General features: G+C 54.0%; 1 protein-coding gene across 1 annotated transcript in view; it reads left to right on the top strand.

The window, feature by feature from the left end:
• Nucleotides 1-1,020: 1,020 nt before the first annotated feature.
• The window catches only part of LOC134341563 (mucin-2-like), a 33,671-nt gene continuing 17,012 nt past the window's right edge, over nt 1,021-17,679 (top strand). Inside the window, exon 1 of the mRNA XM_063039429.1 lies at nt 1,021-1,093. Within this exon, the coding sequence (XP_062895499.1) occupies nt 1,021-1,093 (73 nt within the window). The remainder of the gene's footprint in view (nt 1,094-17,679) is intronic.

The raw sequence follows: 17,679 nt of genomic DNA, 5'->3' as shown, positions 1-17,679 counted from the left end.
GAAGGGAAAGGAAGTGGCGGGAAGGAGATTTGAATGAGAGAGGGGGGAGGAAAGTGAGGAGGGATGGAGGAACTGAGGGAGAGGGTGGGGGTAGAGGCGAAAGAAGTCGAGGAGAGGGCGGGGGAGCAAGACGTGAAAGAGAGGATGGAGGGAGAAGGAGGAAGAGAGGGGGTTTGGAGTTGAGTCAAATGGGGATAGAGAGATGGGAAATCGAGAGGCGGGGAGATGAGCAGTGGGGGTAGTAGAGAGATGGGGGAGCGAGGGAGGAGAGGGGCAAGAGGAGGAGGGAGAGGGGTAGAGACGGAAGGAGACGAGGTGGCGTGAGGGGCAGAGTGGGGAGAGTGTGGCGGGAGATGGAGGAAGAGAGAGCGGGCGAGATGAGCGGAGGGGAGAGGAGAGAGAGGGGTGGGGAGTGGGAGGGAGAGGGTGCAGAAGGTGATGGGGGAGAGAGGAGGGAAGGGCTTGGGGTGAGAGAGGGGCAGAGTGTAGAGAGATAGAGATGGGAAATTGAGGGGGGAGACGAGCAGAGGGGAGAGTAGAGAGGGAGGGAGTGAGAGGAGTGGGGAGTGGGAGGGAGAGGGTAGAGAAGGTGATGGGGGAGAGAGGAGGGAAGGAGATGGGCAGAGTGGAGAGAGAGAGAGAGAGGGGTGAACGTGAGGGGGGAGGGTGGGGAGGAGAGCCTGAGGGGGAGAGAGCGGGGTCTGAGACCGAGCAGCGCCGGGCGGCGAGCCCGAGGGATGAGAGAGTTAACCGCCTGCGCCGGAGGGAGCCCTCGGCCCGGGCCGTGATGTTATATTGATATATAATGCCTGTGGTATTCGCGGCTACAGTCCGAGTACGCGGGAAAGTCCCTGCGCCGGAGCCAGCGCGGGGGCTGAGGGGTGAGGTCGGGCTTGTCCGAGACCGCAGAGGATTAAGGGCTGGAGAAGATAGAGAGAGAGAGAGAGCGAGAGATAAATCCAGCGGGAGGGAGAGAGAGAGAGAGAGAGACAGAGACAACAGAGCGTGTTCAACCGCAGCATGGAGTGCGGCGTCTGTTTAAACTTCATCCTACTCCTCTTGGGGTCGGGCATCTCCGGTCCGGATCTGTCAGGTAGGCAACCGACACCCCGCTCCACTCCCTCCTCCCCTCCCCTCCACAACCTCTTGTCCTCCCTCTTTCTACCCCTCACTGTCCAATCCCACCCCCTCTCTCACTCCGTGCGCCCTCTCTTTCTCCTCTCTCCCACCTTCTCTTTCTCTCTACCCCCTCACCTCCTTTCCCCCCCTTTTCCCTTCGTCTCCCCCGCTCCCCCCTCATTCCCTCACCCACCCCCCGACACTCTGTCCGTTCCTCTCCTTCTGCCCCCGCTCTCTCCCCGTCTCTGTCTCTCTCTCTTTTTTTCCCCGTCTCTCCTCCTCCCCCTTTCCCTACTTCTGTCCCTCCTTCCCCCCCCCCTCCCTCCGCACCATCTTCTGCCGCTAACGCGGAGCAGATGTGAGGTTCCTGCGGCTGCGGTTTTAAAAGTGTTTCTGGTCGGACGTGGAGCGCGGAGTTAACCCGAGCGGAGTGGGGCGGGGGTGTTGGTGAATCAGCCCCGGCTTCCCCCCGCCCCCGCCGACCCCTGGGTTAGGGGGGTGAGGGAGCGGCGTTTGCCGAATGAGTCTCGGGACCTTCCCCCCCCCCCCCGGTCCCCCGCCGCCGCCTCTCCCCCCTCCTGTTAGTCTGAAACCTCTGCTTCGTTTGGCCTGCGCTGGACGTCGATCTCCCAGACCCTGGCGTGCGTCCCAAAACAAGGATTTAATCCCAGACTCTTGACTTAATTCATTCTGGACGGGCTCCCAGAGTGAATAAACTTCCCCCCGCCCCAGTGCACAGCAACAGCCCGCCGCCCCCGCCCCCCGCCAGGAAAAGCTCGCCGACGGCAGACAAGTTTGTCCTGGCGGCCCAGACAGACTATTCTCTGCCCGACCCTGAGAGAGCCGCCGGGCAAACTTTGCTTTGTTTTTTATATATTCTCCCCGGAGGCCGCCGGGAGGGGCGGGCTTCTGGTAATTGGTTCATTGTTGTGACATGTAGCCAGGAGCCTGGTCCCGCCGCCTGTTTTCATGCAGAAATGAGAGAGGGAACGAGCACTGAGAGAGAGAGAACAAGCCGAGGGGAAGAGAGCGTACAACACGCTCGCCTTCGGCAGTTCGGAAGGCCAGGATGTTAAGCTGCAGTCTATTTCTGCTTTCAAACTCCCGTTCGTGGTCCGGGAAACTGGAGGGGACACACCAACGTGTGTGTGTGTGTGTGTGTGTGTGTGTGTGTGTGTGTGTGAGAGAGAGAGATAGAGAGAGAGAGAGAGAGAGAGAGAGAGAGAGAGATAGAGAGAGAGAGATAGATAGATAGAGAGAGATAGAGATAGATAGATAGAGCGAGAGATAGAGATAGATAGAGAGAGAGAGAGAGAGATAGAGATAGAGAGAGAGCGAGGGGGGAGGGTGAGAGAGAGAGAGATAGAGATAGACAGATAGAGAGAGAGAGATAGAGGTAGATAGATAGAGAGAGAGATAGAGATAGATAGAGAGAAAGAGAGAGATAGAGAGATAGAGATAGATAGATAGATAGAGAGAGAAAGAGAGAGAGAGAGAGAGAGAGATGGGCGGGGTCACGGTGGCGTAGTGGTTTTAGCACCTCGCCTCACAACGCCTGAGACAAGGGTTCAATTCCCGCCGCCGACTCCTGTGAGGAGGCTGGACGCCCTCCAGCGTGACCCGGCGCGTCCGATTTCCCACAGTCCGCACACTGTCGGTTAAATCAGGGGGCAAGATCGTCCCGTGACTGGGCTAGGAAAACTCAGGGGGGAAACCGAACTTTTTAAAAGTTAAAGTCCCTGTGGTCGGTTTCCGTGGCGTGAAGCGACTGAGAGTACGATCGGCCGCCGGTCTATCGCGAGGTTAAACCTCCCCCCCCCCACCCCACCAGCATTTTGCCGGCACCCATTTTCAGCTGGGCGGACATTTTCAAAGTTGCTGGTTGAACGCAGCAGGCCAGGCAACATCTCTAGGAAGAGGTACAGTCGACCTTTCCATCAGGACATCGTCAGTGCGCGGTGAAGGGCGCAGCTCGGCCGGGGCTCGAACTCCCGGGAGTCCCGAACATAACCTGCCCCAGGTTGCACATTGTAGGTCCCCACCAATCTCTGCGTACAAAACTTGCACCTCCTTTGAAATGACCCACCCTCACCCTAAATGCATGCCCCTTTTGTGTTTTTCTAAACATCCCCACCCCCGGCGGAGAAAGATACGGGCCGCCTCCTCCACCTGTGCGTCCCGGGATGGTGGAGACCGCTGACAGGCCTCCCAGAGGAATCACGCCGGGTTTGTCCGCGCACCCGGGTCCGGGCGAGAAGCTCGCCCTGGTAGAACGAGGTCGAACAACAGCAGGGCTCTCCGGGACCTTCTGGGCTCCAAGTTCGCCGCTCCCCGTGCGTGGCTGACAGGGTAGATGCGAAGTCACGCTTGCCGTTTCACTCGCCGGGGGGGGGGGGTGGGGGGTCACGTTGCGACTCTAGCTAGGCCGCATCTGGGGCACAGCCCTGCAGATCCTCTTGGCCGTGTGGAGGATCAGAGGGACCTTGGGGTCCGAGTCCACAGGACGCTCAAAGCCGCCGCTCAGCTTGTCTGGTGGTTCAGAAGGCCTTCATCAACCGTGGGATTGAGTTCAGGAGCCGAGAGGTGATGTTGCAGCTATATATTATACCCCGGTCAGACCCCACTTGGAGTACTGTGCTCAGTTCTGGTCACCTCACTACAGGCAGGATGTGGAAACCATAGTGAGGGTGTAGAGGAGATTTACAAGGATGTGGCCTGGATTGGGGAGCGTGCCTTATGAGAATAGGTTGAGTGAACTCGGCCTTTTCTCCCTGGAGGGACGGAGGACGAGAGGTGACCTGATAGAGGTGTATAAGATGATGAGAGGCATTGATCGTGTGGGTAGTCAGAGGCTTTTTCCCCAGGGCTGAAGTGGCTAACAGGAGAGGGCACAGTTTTAAGGTGCTTGGAAGTAGGTACAGAGGAGATGTCGGGGGTACGTTTTTTACGCAGGGAGTGGTGAGTGCGTGGTATGGGCTGCTGGCGACGGTGATGGAGGCGGAAACGACAGGGTCTTTTAAGAGACTCCTGGACAGGTACATGGAGCTCAGAGGGCTGTGGGTGACCCTAGGTAATTTCTCAGGTAAGGACATGTTGGGCACAGTGTTCTGGGCCGAAGAGCCTGTATTGTGCTGTAGGTTTTCTGTGTCTCATTGCGTTCTGTTCTGGTCGCCCCACTATCGGGAGGGTGTCCAGGCTTCGGGGGGTGGGGGTGGGGGGGTGTGTGCAGGAGAGGTTCACCGCGGATTCTCGGGAACGAGCCATCACGAGAGGCGGGGGCAAACTTGGGCTGTTTTCTCCGGAGGCTGGGCGTGGGGAGACCCGACAGAGGTTTATCAAAGGCCCAGATAGAGTCGAAAGCCAGGAGCTTTCTCCCCCGGGGGTGGGTTTGGGGGAGGGGACGTCTGTCAGCCGAGGGCGTGCACTTCAGGTGAGCGGGCGTAGTTTTAAAGGAGAGGCGAGGAGCAAGCACTTTATTTTTAAAACACATGTCACGTACCCCGTGACGGTTTAAAGAACCAGCAGAGATGTAAAACACTTTAGAGTCCAGTATTGCTATTAACTAATAATATTTATTCGTGACGAAGGGTCTCGGCCTGAAACGTTGACTGCGCCTCTTCCTAGAGATGCTGCCTGGCCTGCTGCGTTCACCAGCAACTTTGATGTGTGTTGCTTGAATTTCCAGCATCTGCAGAATTCCTGTTGTTTTTGTTTAATATTTATTCGTAACTGCGCAATACAGTAATATAAATGTAGATAAATCAAACAGGTTAGCAATGATTATATATACAAGTAAGTATATCAGTAAGTGTGGAAATATATGTGAAAAAACAAGCTTCTTCAAATCTCGGGGTAAATGGACACAGTCTTACGATGATGAGTAAAGTTCAGTTCGGTTCGTGGTATTGAGTTGAGTAGTGATGGAGCAAGGGAGAGATTTGAGTCTTCAGACGAGCTGATGTTGTCGATCTTCCCGTTGCCCTCCGAAATCCTTTAAAAGTCACCGACCGTGACCACAACAAAGGGCACCGTTTTTCTGTGGTGGAATCATCAACCCAGGCGAGAGTTGGACACATGGACAACTCCCCACCGGTCACTCCCTTTTCACACTGCAAGAGCCACTGATCGATCCTCCAAAAACCCGCTTTTTCCGCGGGCAGAACAAAGCTCAGTCAGTGTCCAAAAACACGTGTCTGAGGTCTATCATCTGACCTCGTATTTATCTCACCGGACTGAGTACCAACTATCTCTCAAATAACTCCTCCTTCCTTTGTCACCACAGCGACTTACGAGCTGCTCAGAGTTCTATCTCTCTCTCCAACCCAGCAGACAAGTTAGTCTCAGTTCCTCCCCGCGCCTTAAAGCGACAATCCAAAAGTTAGTCTTCGTCTCTCTCTCTCTCTCTCTCTCTCTCTCTCTCTCTCTCTTCAAAAGCACAGTTCACAGGGGTAATTCAGGACCCCGTCGCACACGGAGAGTGGCGGGTGGCTGGAAGGGCCCAACCAGGGGTGGCGGTTTAACCGAAAACCGTCAGGGGCGCGGCCGAGACGCTCAGACCGGGACATGAATGTGAGGCAAATGGAAGGACGTGGACGTTGCGTAGGTGGGTGTGTGTGTGTGTGTGGGGGGGGTGGGGGAGAGGGGAAGGATTAGTTAAGGTGGCCGTTTGGTTACTCAATAGGTCCATTTAACGCCAGGGAAATCCTGCGTTTGGCTAGCCAGAGCCTTATGGGCCGAAGGGCCGGTTCCATGCCATATCAGAGTGCAGATTAACGCGTAGCAGCTACTGAGAAAGAGCGCCCGGTGGCCTTTGATCTGCGGAGAGCGGAGGAACAAAAGGATCTGGGGGTTCAGATTAACTCTGTGCATAGATCTATTGATGCTTCCGGACGCATCTTCAGTGATGTTCCTGGAATCATCGGGTGTTTCGGGTCTTTCAACATCATACAACCTCCTCCAGGTGACCCCAGCCGGGGGCTGGTCAGACCCCAGCTTGTGTCCAGATGGCTAGCTACTTATGACTCCGTGGCTCCCCTCTTGTGAGCCACAGCCATCTTGAGGCCCTCTCTGCCGCATCGGTGGTACTGCGGATGGCTCTCCTCTTCCTCACTCCCTCGATGCCCAAAATGCTGAAGGCTCTAACTAAAGAATGGGCTACGAATCCCCTACAGCCAACCTCCACTGGGAGACACCTCGCTCTCCATCCAGCCTGCTGACAGTTGCTGACCAGTCCTGCGTACTTGGAGAGCTTCCTTTCAAAGGCCTCCTCTGAGCTATCTTCCCATGGGACTGTCAGCTCCAGCAGCACCACTTGCTTAGTCGACTCAGACACTAGGACAATGTCTGGTCGCAGGGTGGTGGCTGCGATATGGTTGGGGAACTTCAACTGCCCTTCGAGGTCCACCAACAGCTGCCAGTCCCTTGCAGAGGTCAGGATGCCCGCAGATATTTTGGCAGGTACTGGCTGCTCCCCAGCTCTGACAAAGGCAATGGTCTGCTTGGAGGGTCGGGACCGCTTCGCCCACCCAACTCCGGCTTCAGCGATGGTCTTCAGGACCTGATCATGCCTCACCAAGAGCCCTTGCACAGCCGCTGAGGATGTGCTCCAGGGTCCCTCGCTTGGAGCACAGTGGGCACGCAGATGACTGCCTTGTCCCATGTGTGCGGGTTTGATGGGCTTGGAAGCACATCGTACACTCCCTGGATGAGAAATTGGATGCGGTGTGGTTCGGCTTTCCAAAGATCAGCCCAGGTCACTTTCCTCTCAACCGCATTCTCCCATCTTGTCCAAGCTCCCTGTTGCTTCATTCCCACCGCCTTGCAGGCTCTCATCTCCCCCACGACTGCCCTCACCTCCTCCTGGACTAGACGACGCCTTTCCTTCCCTCTGGTGTCTAAGGTAGAGCGTTCCCAGGAAGCCGAAATGGCGTGAAGTGAAGAAGCGATTACCGTTAATTTATACGGGAAGAAATTTTGAGCGTTCCCAGACCCAGAAAATAACCTAGCAAATCGTACCAAGCAGCACATAAAACCCAAAATAAATAGCACTAACATATAGTAAAAACAGGAACGATATGATAAATACACAGCCTATATAAAGTAGAAATAATGTATGTACCATACAGTTGGGAAGATGAAGGGAAAACCGATTTGTGCTGGTGGTGGGGGGAAATCGGCACGTATAGGAGTTGGGATGATATGGGGAGGTAGTATAAGACATTGGTGAGGCCAGAATTTGGAGTATTGTGTGCAGATCTGGTTAGCTGATGATAGAAAGGATATCAGTAAGATTGAAAGAGTGCAGAGAAAATTTACTAGGATGCGGCCGGGTCTTCAGGAGTTGAGTTTACAGGGAAAGATCGAACAGGTTAGGACTTTATTCCTTGGAGTGTAGAAGAATGGTGGGGGGGTGGTGGATTTGATTGAGGTGTACAAAATTACGAAGGGTATAGACAGAATAAATGCGAGTAGGCTCTTTCCACTTGGATTAGGAGAGATAAATACAAGAGGACGTGGCTTTAGGGTGAAAGGGGAAAGGTTTAGTGGGAACTGTGGGAGTGTGGAACGAGCTGCCATCTGATGTGGTAAATGCGGGCTCACTCTTAAGTTTTCAGAATAAATTGGATCGGTAGATGGATGGGAGAGATCTGGAGGGTTATGGACTGGATGCGGGTCAAAGGGGCTAGCGGAATAATGTTTCGGCACAGACTAGAAGGGCCGAATGGCCTGTTTTCTGTGCTGTGGTGTTCTCTGGTTCTATGGCCATTTGACCGGGTACCCCCTGGACCCAACAGCGTGGCCAACCCAGTGCCCGGCCCGGGTCTTTCCCGCCTCCGTGGCCCGTCCACCTCCCGGCCCGACGCGTCGCGCGTTCGGAGACGCTCTTCTGCCCGCCGCTGTTGGCAAACGCGCAATGTCACGCGGGTTTACCCTCGCCTCCCCTGTCAGCCTGAAAAAAGCAGTCCGGCCGTCCTCCCTGGCGAGGCGCTTTCGCGCACAGAACTGACGCTCACCCGAGCGGCCCTCCGCCGAATCCAGGGACGGCTGCGCGCCAGAATCCCGGTCCCCGAGATACTCAGACCGCCCCGTCCAGCGCCAGCGAATCCACGATCAAAAGATCGCATTTCTGCCCCGTTCTGGTGTTTGTTTGGTCTGGGCAACGTCTGAACCTCTTGACCACGCCCGCCTGCTTTACAAAGTCCCGAGTAAAAGTTCTCATCGGGGTATATACATATATATGTCACATGAGGTTAATTTTCTTGTGGGCATACTCTGTAGTGTGTACTCTACAGTGGCCAAGTGGTTAAGGTGTCGGTCTAGTGATCTGAAGGTCGCCAGTACGAGCCTTGGCTGGGGCAGCGTGTTGTGTCCCTTGAGCAAGGCACTTGACCATACATTGCTCTGCGACGACACTGCATGGGTCCTAGTGCCCTTCCGTTTGACAACATCGGTGGCGTGGAGAGGGGAGACTTGCAGTACGGGCAACTGCCGGTCTTCCATACAACCCTTGCCCAGGCCTGTTCCCTGGAAACCTTCCAAGGCGCAAATCCACGGTCTCACGAGACTAAAGGATGCCTATAAAAAAAATCTAGAGAAGAGTAATCAACGAAAGGCCGCCCAATTCGGGCGGCCAACCAGGATGCAGAAGACAACAAAACTGCGCAAATAGAAAAAGAAAGAAATAATAATCCGACATAAATACACAATAAACATCGAGATCACGAGACGAAGAGTCCTTGGAAGGATTATTGGTCGTGCGAACATTTCGGTGAAGCGGGGGGGGGGGGCAAGTGTTTGAGTGGAGGTTTGACAGGGGCGTACAGAATTGTGGGGGGCACAGATCGGGCAAATGCGAGCAGGCTTTACTTTCCTCTGAGGCTGGGCGGGACTGCGACTAGAGGTCATGGGTCAAGGGCCAAAGGTGAGAAGATTAAGGGGACCATGTGAGGGCACACTTCACTCGGGGTGCGGGGGAAGCGTTGGGTGAGAGTGTGGAACGAACTGTCGGCCCAGGTGGTGGATCCGAGCTGGTTTTCCACGTTTGAGAGACGTTGGGAGGGCTACGGGGACGGCGGACTGTGGTCCCGGTGCAGGTGGACGGGACTGGGCCGTTTAAGCGGTCCGGCACGGACTAGACGGGCCGAACGGCCCGTTTCCGCGCTGTCCTTTGGTTTGACTCCCCGACACGAAGCTGTCGGTGAGGTCGCGCTGGGAGCTCGGTGTTCGGTTTCGGTCGCCCCCGCTGTGGGAAAGATGCCGCCGAGCTGGAAAGAGTGCGGGGGAAGATTTACGAGGATGTCGCCGGGACTCGAGGGACTGAGTTACGGAGGAGAGGTCGGGGCAGGTCGGGACTTTATTCCTTGTGAGCGTAGGGGTGACCTTACAGAGGTGTGTAAAACCACGATGGGCACTGACGGGGTGAATATGCACAGACTTTTCCCCCAGGGTCGGGGAATCGAGAACCAGAGCGCACAGGTTTAAGCTGAGAGGGGGAAAAGATTTCATAGGAACCCGAGGGGCAACTTTTTCCCCCCACTTTTCCACCATCGAGCAAGTTTTTTATTCAATGGTGGTCCGTCTGTGGAAGGAGCTGCCGGGGGAAGCGGTCCGTGGGGAGTGTCGAGGGACAGAGGGACTTAGCCGTCATTTCTTTAAGAGCATGATGGTTGAGTGCCGAGAACGATTCCTCAACCAGGCGGCGTGAGTCCTGAGGCCCCCGTAGCGAGAAGACAGCGTGACCTGGGTGGTGGTGGTGGTTGTGGTGAGGGGAGAGGTTCTCTGATGATCGATGCCGCTCTCCCGCCAATGCGCTTTCACGCGTGGAGTGGCTGCCGCAGGGTTGCCTTGGCGAGCGGCCGTGGAGGCGCGCCACCGGGTGTACATTCGTCCACGTTATTTCAGAGTAAGAAGCCCCGTGGTTCTTCTCGTCCACAGAGGATTGTCGAAGATTGCAGAGAGACATTGATGGGATGCAGAAGTGGGCTGAGAAGTGGCAGATGGAGTTCAACCCGGAGAAGTGTGAGGTGGGACACTTTGGAAGGACAAACTCCAAGGCAGAGTACAAAGTAAATGGCAGGATACTTGGTAGTGTGGAGGAGCAGAGGGATTTGGGGGTACATGTCCACAGATCCCTGAAAGCTGCCTCACAGGTGGATAGGGTAGTTAAGAAAGCTTATGGGGTGTTAGATTTCATAAGTCGAGGGATAGAGTTTAAGAGTCGCGAGGTAATGATGCAGCTCTATAAAACTCTGGTTAGGCCACACTTGGAGTACTGTGTCCAGTTCTGGCCGCCTCACTATAGGAAGGATGTGGAAGCATTGGAAAGGGTACAGAGGAGATTTACCAGGATGCTGCCTGGTTTAGAGAGTATGCATTATGATCAGAGATTAAGGGAACTCGGGCTTTTCTTTTTGGAGAGAAGGAGGATGAGAGGAGACGTGATAGAGGTGTGCAAGATAATAACGGAATAGGTAGAGTGGATAGCCAGCGCCTCTTCCCCAGGGCACCACTGTCCAATAGAAGAGGACATGGCTTTAAGGTAAGGGGTTGGAAGTTCAATGGGGATATTAGAGGAATGATTTTCACTCAGAGAGTGGTTGGTGCGTGGAATGCACTGCCTGAGTCAGTGGTGGAGGCAGATACACTCGTGAAGTTTAAGAGACAACTAGACAGGTATATGGAGGAATTTAAGGTGGGGGGTTTTTACATGGGAGGCAGGGTTTGAGGGTCGGCACAACATTGAGGGCCGAAGGGCCTGTACTGTGCTGTACTATTCTATGTTCTATGTAGACAGGGACCATTTACGTCGAAAACAATCACACAGCGGACAATAAAACAACGGAAATTAACAAACAGCTGTCTGTATCGGGCCGATAGCCATCTTCAGCACTGGAAAGGAAGGGGGGTGGTAAGATGAGGTGGGGGGAGCTACCATGTATATAAATGAAGGTGAGGGAAACAAGACGGGCGACAGCCAGAGGTGACAGGTGAAGTGGGGAAAGGTAAAGGGCGGGAGGTGAAGGAATTCAGCCGGAAAGGCGGGAGGACGACAGGAGAAAGGGAAGGGGGAGGCGATAGGCGATAGAAATATAGAAAACCGATAGCGCAATACAGGCCCTTCGGCCCTCAGTGGAGCATACTTATACTTCATACTTTATTGTCGCCAAACAATTGATACAAGAACGTACAATCATCACAGCGATATTTGATTCTGCGCTTCCCGCTCCCTGGAGTACAAATATTAAATATTAAAAACAGTAAAAATTAGTAAATATTAAAAATTTAAATTATAAATCATAAATAGAAAATTGTAAAGTAAGGTAGTGCAAAAAAACCGAGAGGCAGGTCCGGATATTTGGAGGGGACGGCCCAGATCCGGGTCAGGATCCGTTCAGCAGTCTTATCACAGCTGGAGAGAAGCTGATCCCAAATCTGGGCCGTACGAGTCTTCAAGCTCCTGAGCCTTCTCCCGGAGGGAAGAGGGACAAAAAGTGTGTCGGCTGGGTGGGTCGTGTCCTTGATTATCCTGGCAGCACTGCTCCGACAGCGTGCGGTGTAAAGTGAGTCCACGGACGGAAGATTGGTTTGTGTGATGTGCTGCGCCGTGTTCACGATCTTCTGCAGCTTCTTCCGGTCTTGGACAGGACAACTTCCATACCAGGTTGTGATGCACCCTGGAAGAATGCTTTCTACGGTGCATCTATAAAAATTAGTGAGGGTTTTAGGGGACAGGCCAAATTTCTTTAGTTTTCTCAGGAAGTAAAGGCGCTGGTGGGCCTTCTTGGCAGTGGGCTCTGTTTGTAAGCATGTACTTACTTTAGAAATTACTTAGTGTTACCCTTAGCGCGCTATTTTTCTACAATGTCCTTTCTTCTGTCTCCTCGCCCTTCTTGAGGAGCGGGGTGACATTTGCAATTTTCCCGTCCCCCGGGGCCATTGATTGTCGAAAGCTCACGCCCCCCCCCCCCGGAATCCCTTCCGCCGCTTCTTTCAGCACCTGGGGGTGTCGACCGCGTTATCCAGGGGGCTAGTCCAGCTTCAGGTCTTTCGGTTCCGCAAGCACCTTCTCCCCAGTCGTGGCAACTTCACACACGTCTGCCCCCTCCCCCGACACTCCCGAAATTCCGGTGTAGTGGAAGGGTCTTCCAACAGTGAAGGCTGACGGGTTATACCTATTCAATTCATCCGCCATTTCCTTGTCTCCCCCACCGCCCCCCCCCAACATTACTACCTCTCCAGCATCGCTTCCCCGAGGACCGATATCCTCTCTCGCCTCCCTTTTCCTCTTTACATTATCTGAAGGAATCTTTTGCGTCCTCCTTAATGTTATCGGCCAGCGCGGCTCCGTATTGCATCTTGAGAGCGAGACAGAGAGAGTGTGTTAGAGGTAGAGAGAGAGAGAGAGAAAGACAAGAGAGTGTGTGAGAGAGAGAGAGATTGAGAGATAGAGAGGGGAGAGAGTGTGAGAGAGAGATTGAGAGAGTGAGAGAGAGTGTGTGTGAGAGAGAGAGAAGGGGAGGGGAGACAGGGAGAGTGTAAGAGAGAGAGTGGAGACGAGAAAGAGAGAGTGTGAGAGAGAGAGAGAGATTGAGAGATAGAGAGGGGAGAGAGTGTGAGAGAGAGATTGAGAGAGTGAGAGAGAGAATGAGAGAGAGTGTGTGTGAGACAGAGAGAAGGGGAGGGGAGACAGGGAGAGTGTAAGAGAGAGAGTGGAGACGAGAGAAAGAGAGAGTGTGTGTAGGAGAGAGAGAATGAGAGAGAGAAAGAGTGTGTGTGTGAGAGCGAGAAAGAGTGTGTGTGTGAGAGAGGAAGAGAGGGAGGCGAGACAGCAAGAAAGAGAGAGTGCGTGTAAGAAAGAGAGTGGAGACGAGAGAAAGAGAGTGTGTGTAAGAGAGAGAGAAAGGGTGTGTGTGTGAGAGAGAGAAAGTGTGTGTGTGTGAGAGACAGAGAGGGAGGAGAGACAGCGAGAAAGAGAGTGCGTGTGAGAGAGAGAGAGAGTTACAGAGGTAGTGGTACGCAGAAGGAGGGAGAGAGAGAGAGAGAGGGGGGGGAGGAATCAAATCATTTAACCTCATCAGCTCGTCGGGTGATTGCATTTCTTACACTGATGGCTAGAAGATCCATTTTGCTGAATTGGAAAGAAATCAATCCTCCCACCATATTTCATTGGTTCACTCAACCTATGCTGTGTTTAAATTTGGAAAAAAAAAATTAGAAGTGTCGTTTATGACCCCTCTGTTAAATTCGAAAAGACGTGGAGGCTATTTATTCAACATTTTCATATGATGTAATTTGACCATTTCCAAACCTATTGTAGTTTTTGTAGTATTGGTTGACAGGAACGGAGCCGTCGACTCTTAAGATCTCCTTTTTTTTACGATGTTACAAAGCAGCCCATGTCTTTTTTTTAGTTTAGTTGATTAATTCTGTTTAGATTAGTTTTTTTTTGGTTTTTTTCCCCTTTTTCATGATTCTTTTTTTAGATATTTTTCTTTGTTTTATGGTGGTTCATTTGAATCCGATATGATTGGGAGTTTTATCATTTGAGTGTTACCTGGCCTTATCATCCCTTATGCTAATTATAACAATGTATTCCCAATAACTTTGTACTCCTACCATGTTATGTTTATTTTTATGAAACTAATAAACAGATTGAGAAAGAAAGAGAGGGGGCAGAGAGAGATAGAGGAGAGAGAGAAGAGAGAGAGAGAGTGAGAGAGAAAAAGAGAGGGGGGAGAGAGAGAGAGGAGAGAGAGACTGAGAGAGGGAAAGAGGGGGGGGGGAGGCAGAGAGAGAGGGGTGGGGGAGAGGAGGCTGACATAAGAGAGCCCTACCTTTGGCTGAGGGAAGTCACAGAGGCGCCGACTGCGGCCTGCACAGGACCGGGCGCGGAGCACCGGAGCGATTGAAGCGGGGGATGGGGGTGTCTCTCCACGGCGCCGGACAAGACCCGAGACGCAGGCTGCGCACGGAAACCCGCAGAAGGACACCCCGGCGCGCAGTCGCAGGGTGCGAGGCGCCGGCAGGGGGCAGCACTCGCGGAACACGGCACAACACGGCGCGGCGTGGACACTCCCGAGTCGGTGGTGGAGAAGGACAGAGTTTACGATCCCGCGGGACGTCCAAATACGGACTGGTAGGCGGGTAGTGGCCAACCAACCAGACATAGCCATACTGGACAAGGAACAGGAGCAAGTGATGTGGTAATCTCGAACACACAGTAACATCAGAATATAGCATTAATGGTAAGACCCTTGGCAGTGTGGAGGATCAGAGGGGTCTTGGGGTCCGAGTCCACAGGACGCACAAAGCAGCAGCGCAGGTTGACTCTGTGGTTGAGAAGGCGTAGGGTGCATTGGACTTCAACAATCGTGGAATTGAATTTAGGAGCCGAGAGATAATGTTGCAGCTATATAGGACCCTGGTCAGACCCCGGTCAGACCCCACTTCGAGTACTGTGCTCAGTTCTGGTCGCCTCACTACAGGAAGGACGTGGAAACCATAGAAAGGGTGCAGAGGAGATTTACAAGGATGTTGCCTGGATTGGGGAGCGTGCCTTATGAGAATAGTTTGAGCGAACTCGGCTTTTTCTCCTTGGAGCGACGGAGGATGAGAGGAGACCTGATAGAGGTGTATAAGATGATGAGAGGCATTGATCGTGTGGATAGTCAGAGGCTTTTCCCCAGGGCTGAAATGGTAGCCACGAGAGGGCACAGTTTTAAGGTGCTTGGAAGTAGGTACAGGGGAGATGTCAGGGGTAAGTTTTTATCTCAGAGAGTTTTGAGTGCGTGGAATGGGGTGACGGTGGTCGAGGTGAATATGCACATTGATAGTAGAAATAAACGTGCGGACTATTTTCTGAACGGGGAGAACATCCAAAAATCTGAGATGCACTTTGGATCTCAGAGGTTGACTTGCAGGTCGGGTCGGTGGTGAGGAAGGCAAATGCCATGTTAGCATTTCATTTCAAGAGGTCGAGAGTACAAGAGCGGGGATGTGATGCTGAGGCTTTCTAAGGGACAGGTTGGGGCCTCACCTTGGGGTATGGTGAACCGTTTTGGGTCCCTCGTCTTAGGAAAGATGTGCTGGCGTCGGAGAGGGTCCAGAGGAGGTTCACAAGGATGATTCCAGGAATGAAAGGGTACAGAGGAGATGTCAGGGGTATGTGTTTTGACTCAGAGAGTGGTGAGTGCGTGGAATGGGCTGCCGGCGACGGTGGTGGAGGCGGATACGATAGGGTTTTTTAAGAGACTTTTGGATAGGTACACGGAGCTTAGAAAAATAGAGGGCTGTGGGTAAACCGAGTAATTTCTAAGGTAGGGACATGTTCGGCACAACTTTGTGGGCCTGTAGGTTTTCTATATGTTTCTATCAGGAAGAGAGAAGAGAAAATTCTTGTTGGAGAAAGATCAAGGGCTCGAAGGAGCAGGGAGAAACCGCGTGGAAGGTTGCAGCCGGAGAAATCCCCGGTTGTGATCTGGGGCCGTGACACCCGGAGTAGGGGGATTCGCCCCAACAGGCCCCGGGCGCAACATCCTGACATCTCGGTCCAGAAGGGCACACTGTCGGGGGGGTCAGCGAGGGCAAACGGGCCGAGCTGTTGCACGCAACGGTGTCTCCAGGACCACCCGTCCCGTACCCACTCCTTGACGGTCGGTCAGAACGGGCAGAGGCCAGGATCTAGGTGATGGAATGGGGGAGCGGGGGCTGCTGTGGTCCTCCACGACGGGCGCCGACTTCTGGCCACGCGGGGGGAGTAGGGTGCGAGGGTGACGGCGCAGCCATCGGGGGTACCAGGTATCAGCTCCCAGGGGTCCGTGGAGACCTGGTCATCACGGGGGTATAGACAGGAGTGGCCTTTCTGCCGCGGCGAGGAAATGCCCAGCCGCAGAGGACCACGCGTTTGACCTGAGATGGGACCAGCGCAAAACAGGCACTTTCTCCCCCCCCCCCACACACACACAGGGGGCGTGTTCACGCAGTGCGTGGTCCGAATGGCTTGGCCTTTCGACCAACTGATTGGTCGACCCGCTGTGACGCGGGGGGTAGGGGGGAGGCCCCGTCGCTGATTGGCTGTGCGTGGCGCGGAGGGTGGCCTGTGGCTTCGCCCGGACCCCGTGAAAAGGCTCGGGGTCCGCGCGTCTCTTGTGCGGAACTTCCCGCGGGGGGTTCAAGTCAAGTCAAGTCAAGTCAAGTCAAATCAAGTGACGCAGACTGGGAGACCGCTTTGCTGAACACCCACGCTCTGTCCGCCAGAGAAAGCAGGATCTCCCAGTGGCCACACATTTTAATTCCACATCCCATTCCCATTCTGACATGTCTATCCACGGCCTCCTCTACTGTAAAGATGAAGCCACACTCAGGTTGGAGGAACAACACCTTATATTCCGTCTGGGTAGCCTCCAACCTGATGGCATGAACATCGACTTCTCTAACTTCCGCTAAGGCCCCACCTCCCCCTCGTACCCCATCTGTTACTCATTTTTATGCACACATTCTTTCTCTCTCTCTCCTTTTTCTCCCTCTGTCCCTCTGAATATACCTCTTGCCCATCCTCTTCCCCCGCCGCCCCTTGTCTTTCTTCCGGGACCTCCTGTCCCATGATCCTCTCGTATCCCCTTCTGCCTATCACCTGTCCAGCTCTCGGCTCTATCCCTCCCCCTCCCGTCTTCTCCTATCATTTTGCGTCTCCCCCTCCCCCTCCAACTTTCAAATCCCTTACTCACTCTTCCTTCAGTTAGTCCTGACGAAGGGTCTCGGCCTGAAACGTCGACTGCACCTCTTCCTAGAGATGCTGCTTGGCCTGCTGCGTTCACCAGCAACTTTGATGTGTGTTGCTTGAATTTCCAGCATCTGCAGAATTCCTGTTGTTTTTGTTCAAGTCAAGTCCTCTTTGACCCCACCTTCCCCCACTCAGTCGAATTCGTGCCCCTCTCCCATCTTCATGGGTCGAGACGGGGTTGCGGGGGCGGGACGTGTCGCTCCACAGCCGTCTGATGCCAGGGGATCCTTTGCGGAGGGTTTCTCCCGGTTCGCTGCCGCCCCCCCCGCCCCGCCCACCCCTCCCGCACTGGATCCGGCAGACCACATTGGTCCTGGCTCGGTATTTCGCTCCCTCCTCGGCGGCGGCCTCTCCCGGAGCTTTCAGCGCGAGATTTTATGTGGACGGACCCACCCGGTTGGGGTCGCCTCTTGGTTTACTTCTCGCGGTTGGATCCACCCGCACGGCCTTGCCGGGGCCACTCACGGGTCAGCCACGTTTTGCTGTGGGCCTGGAGTCACATACCGGCCAGTCCAGTGGGCGTGAGTGAACCCCAGACGGGGTTTTTTTTTACGACAGTCGAAAGGGCTTCGTGGTCATAGAAACATAGAAAATAGGTGCAGGAGTAGGCCATTCGGCCCTTCGAGCCTGCACCGCCATTCAGTATGATCATGGCTGATCATCCAACTCAGAACCCTGTACCTGCCTTCCCTCCATACCTCCTGATCCCCGTAGCCACAAGGGCCATATCTAACTCCCTCTTAAATATAGCCAATGAACTGGCCTCAACTGTTTCCTGT

Source organism: Mobula hypostoma, unplaced genomic scaffold (assembly GCF_963921235.1).
Source record: "Mobula hypostoma unplaced genomic scaffold, sMobHyp1.1 scaffold_36, whole genome shotgun sequence".
In the NCBI taxonomy this organism is placed as follows: Eukaryota; Metazoa; Chordata; class Chondrichthyes; order Myliobatiformes; family Myliobatidae; genus Mobula; species Mobula hypostoma.
Note: the sequence above shows the minus strand (reverse complement) of the source record. Positions and strands in the feature narration are given on the sequence as shown.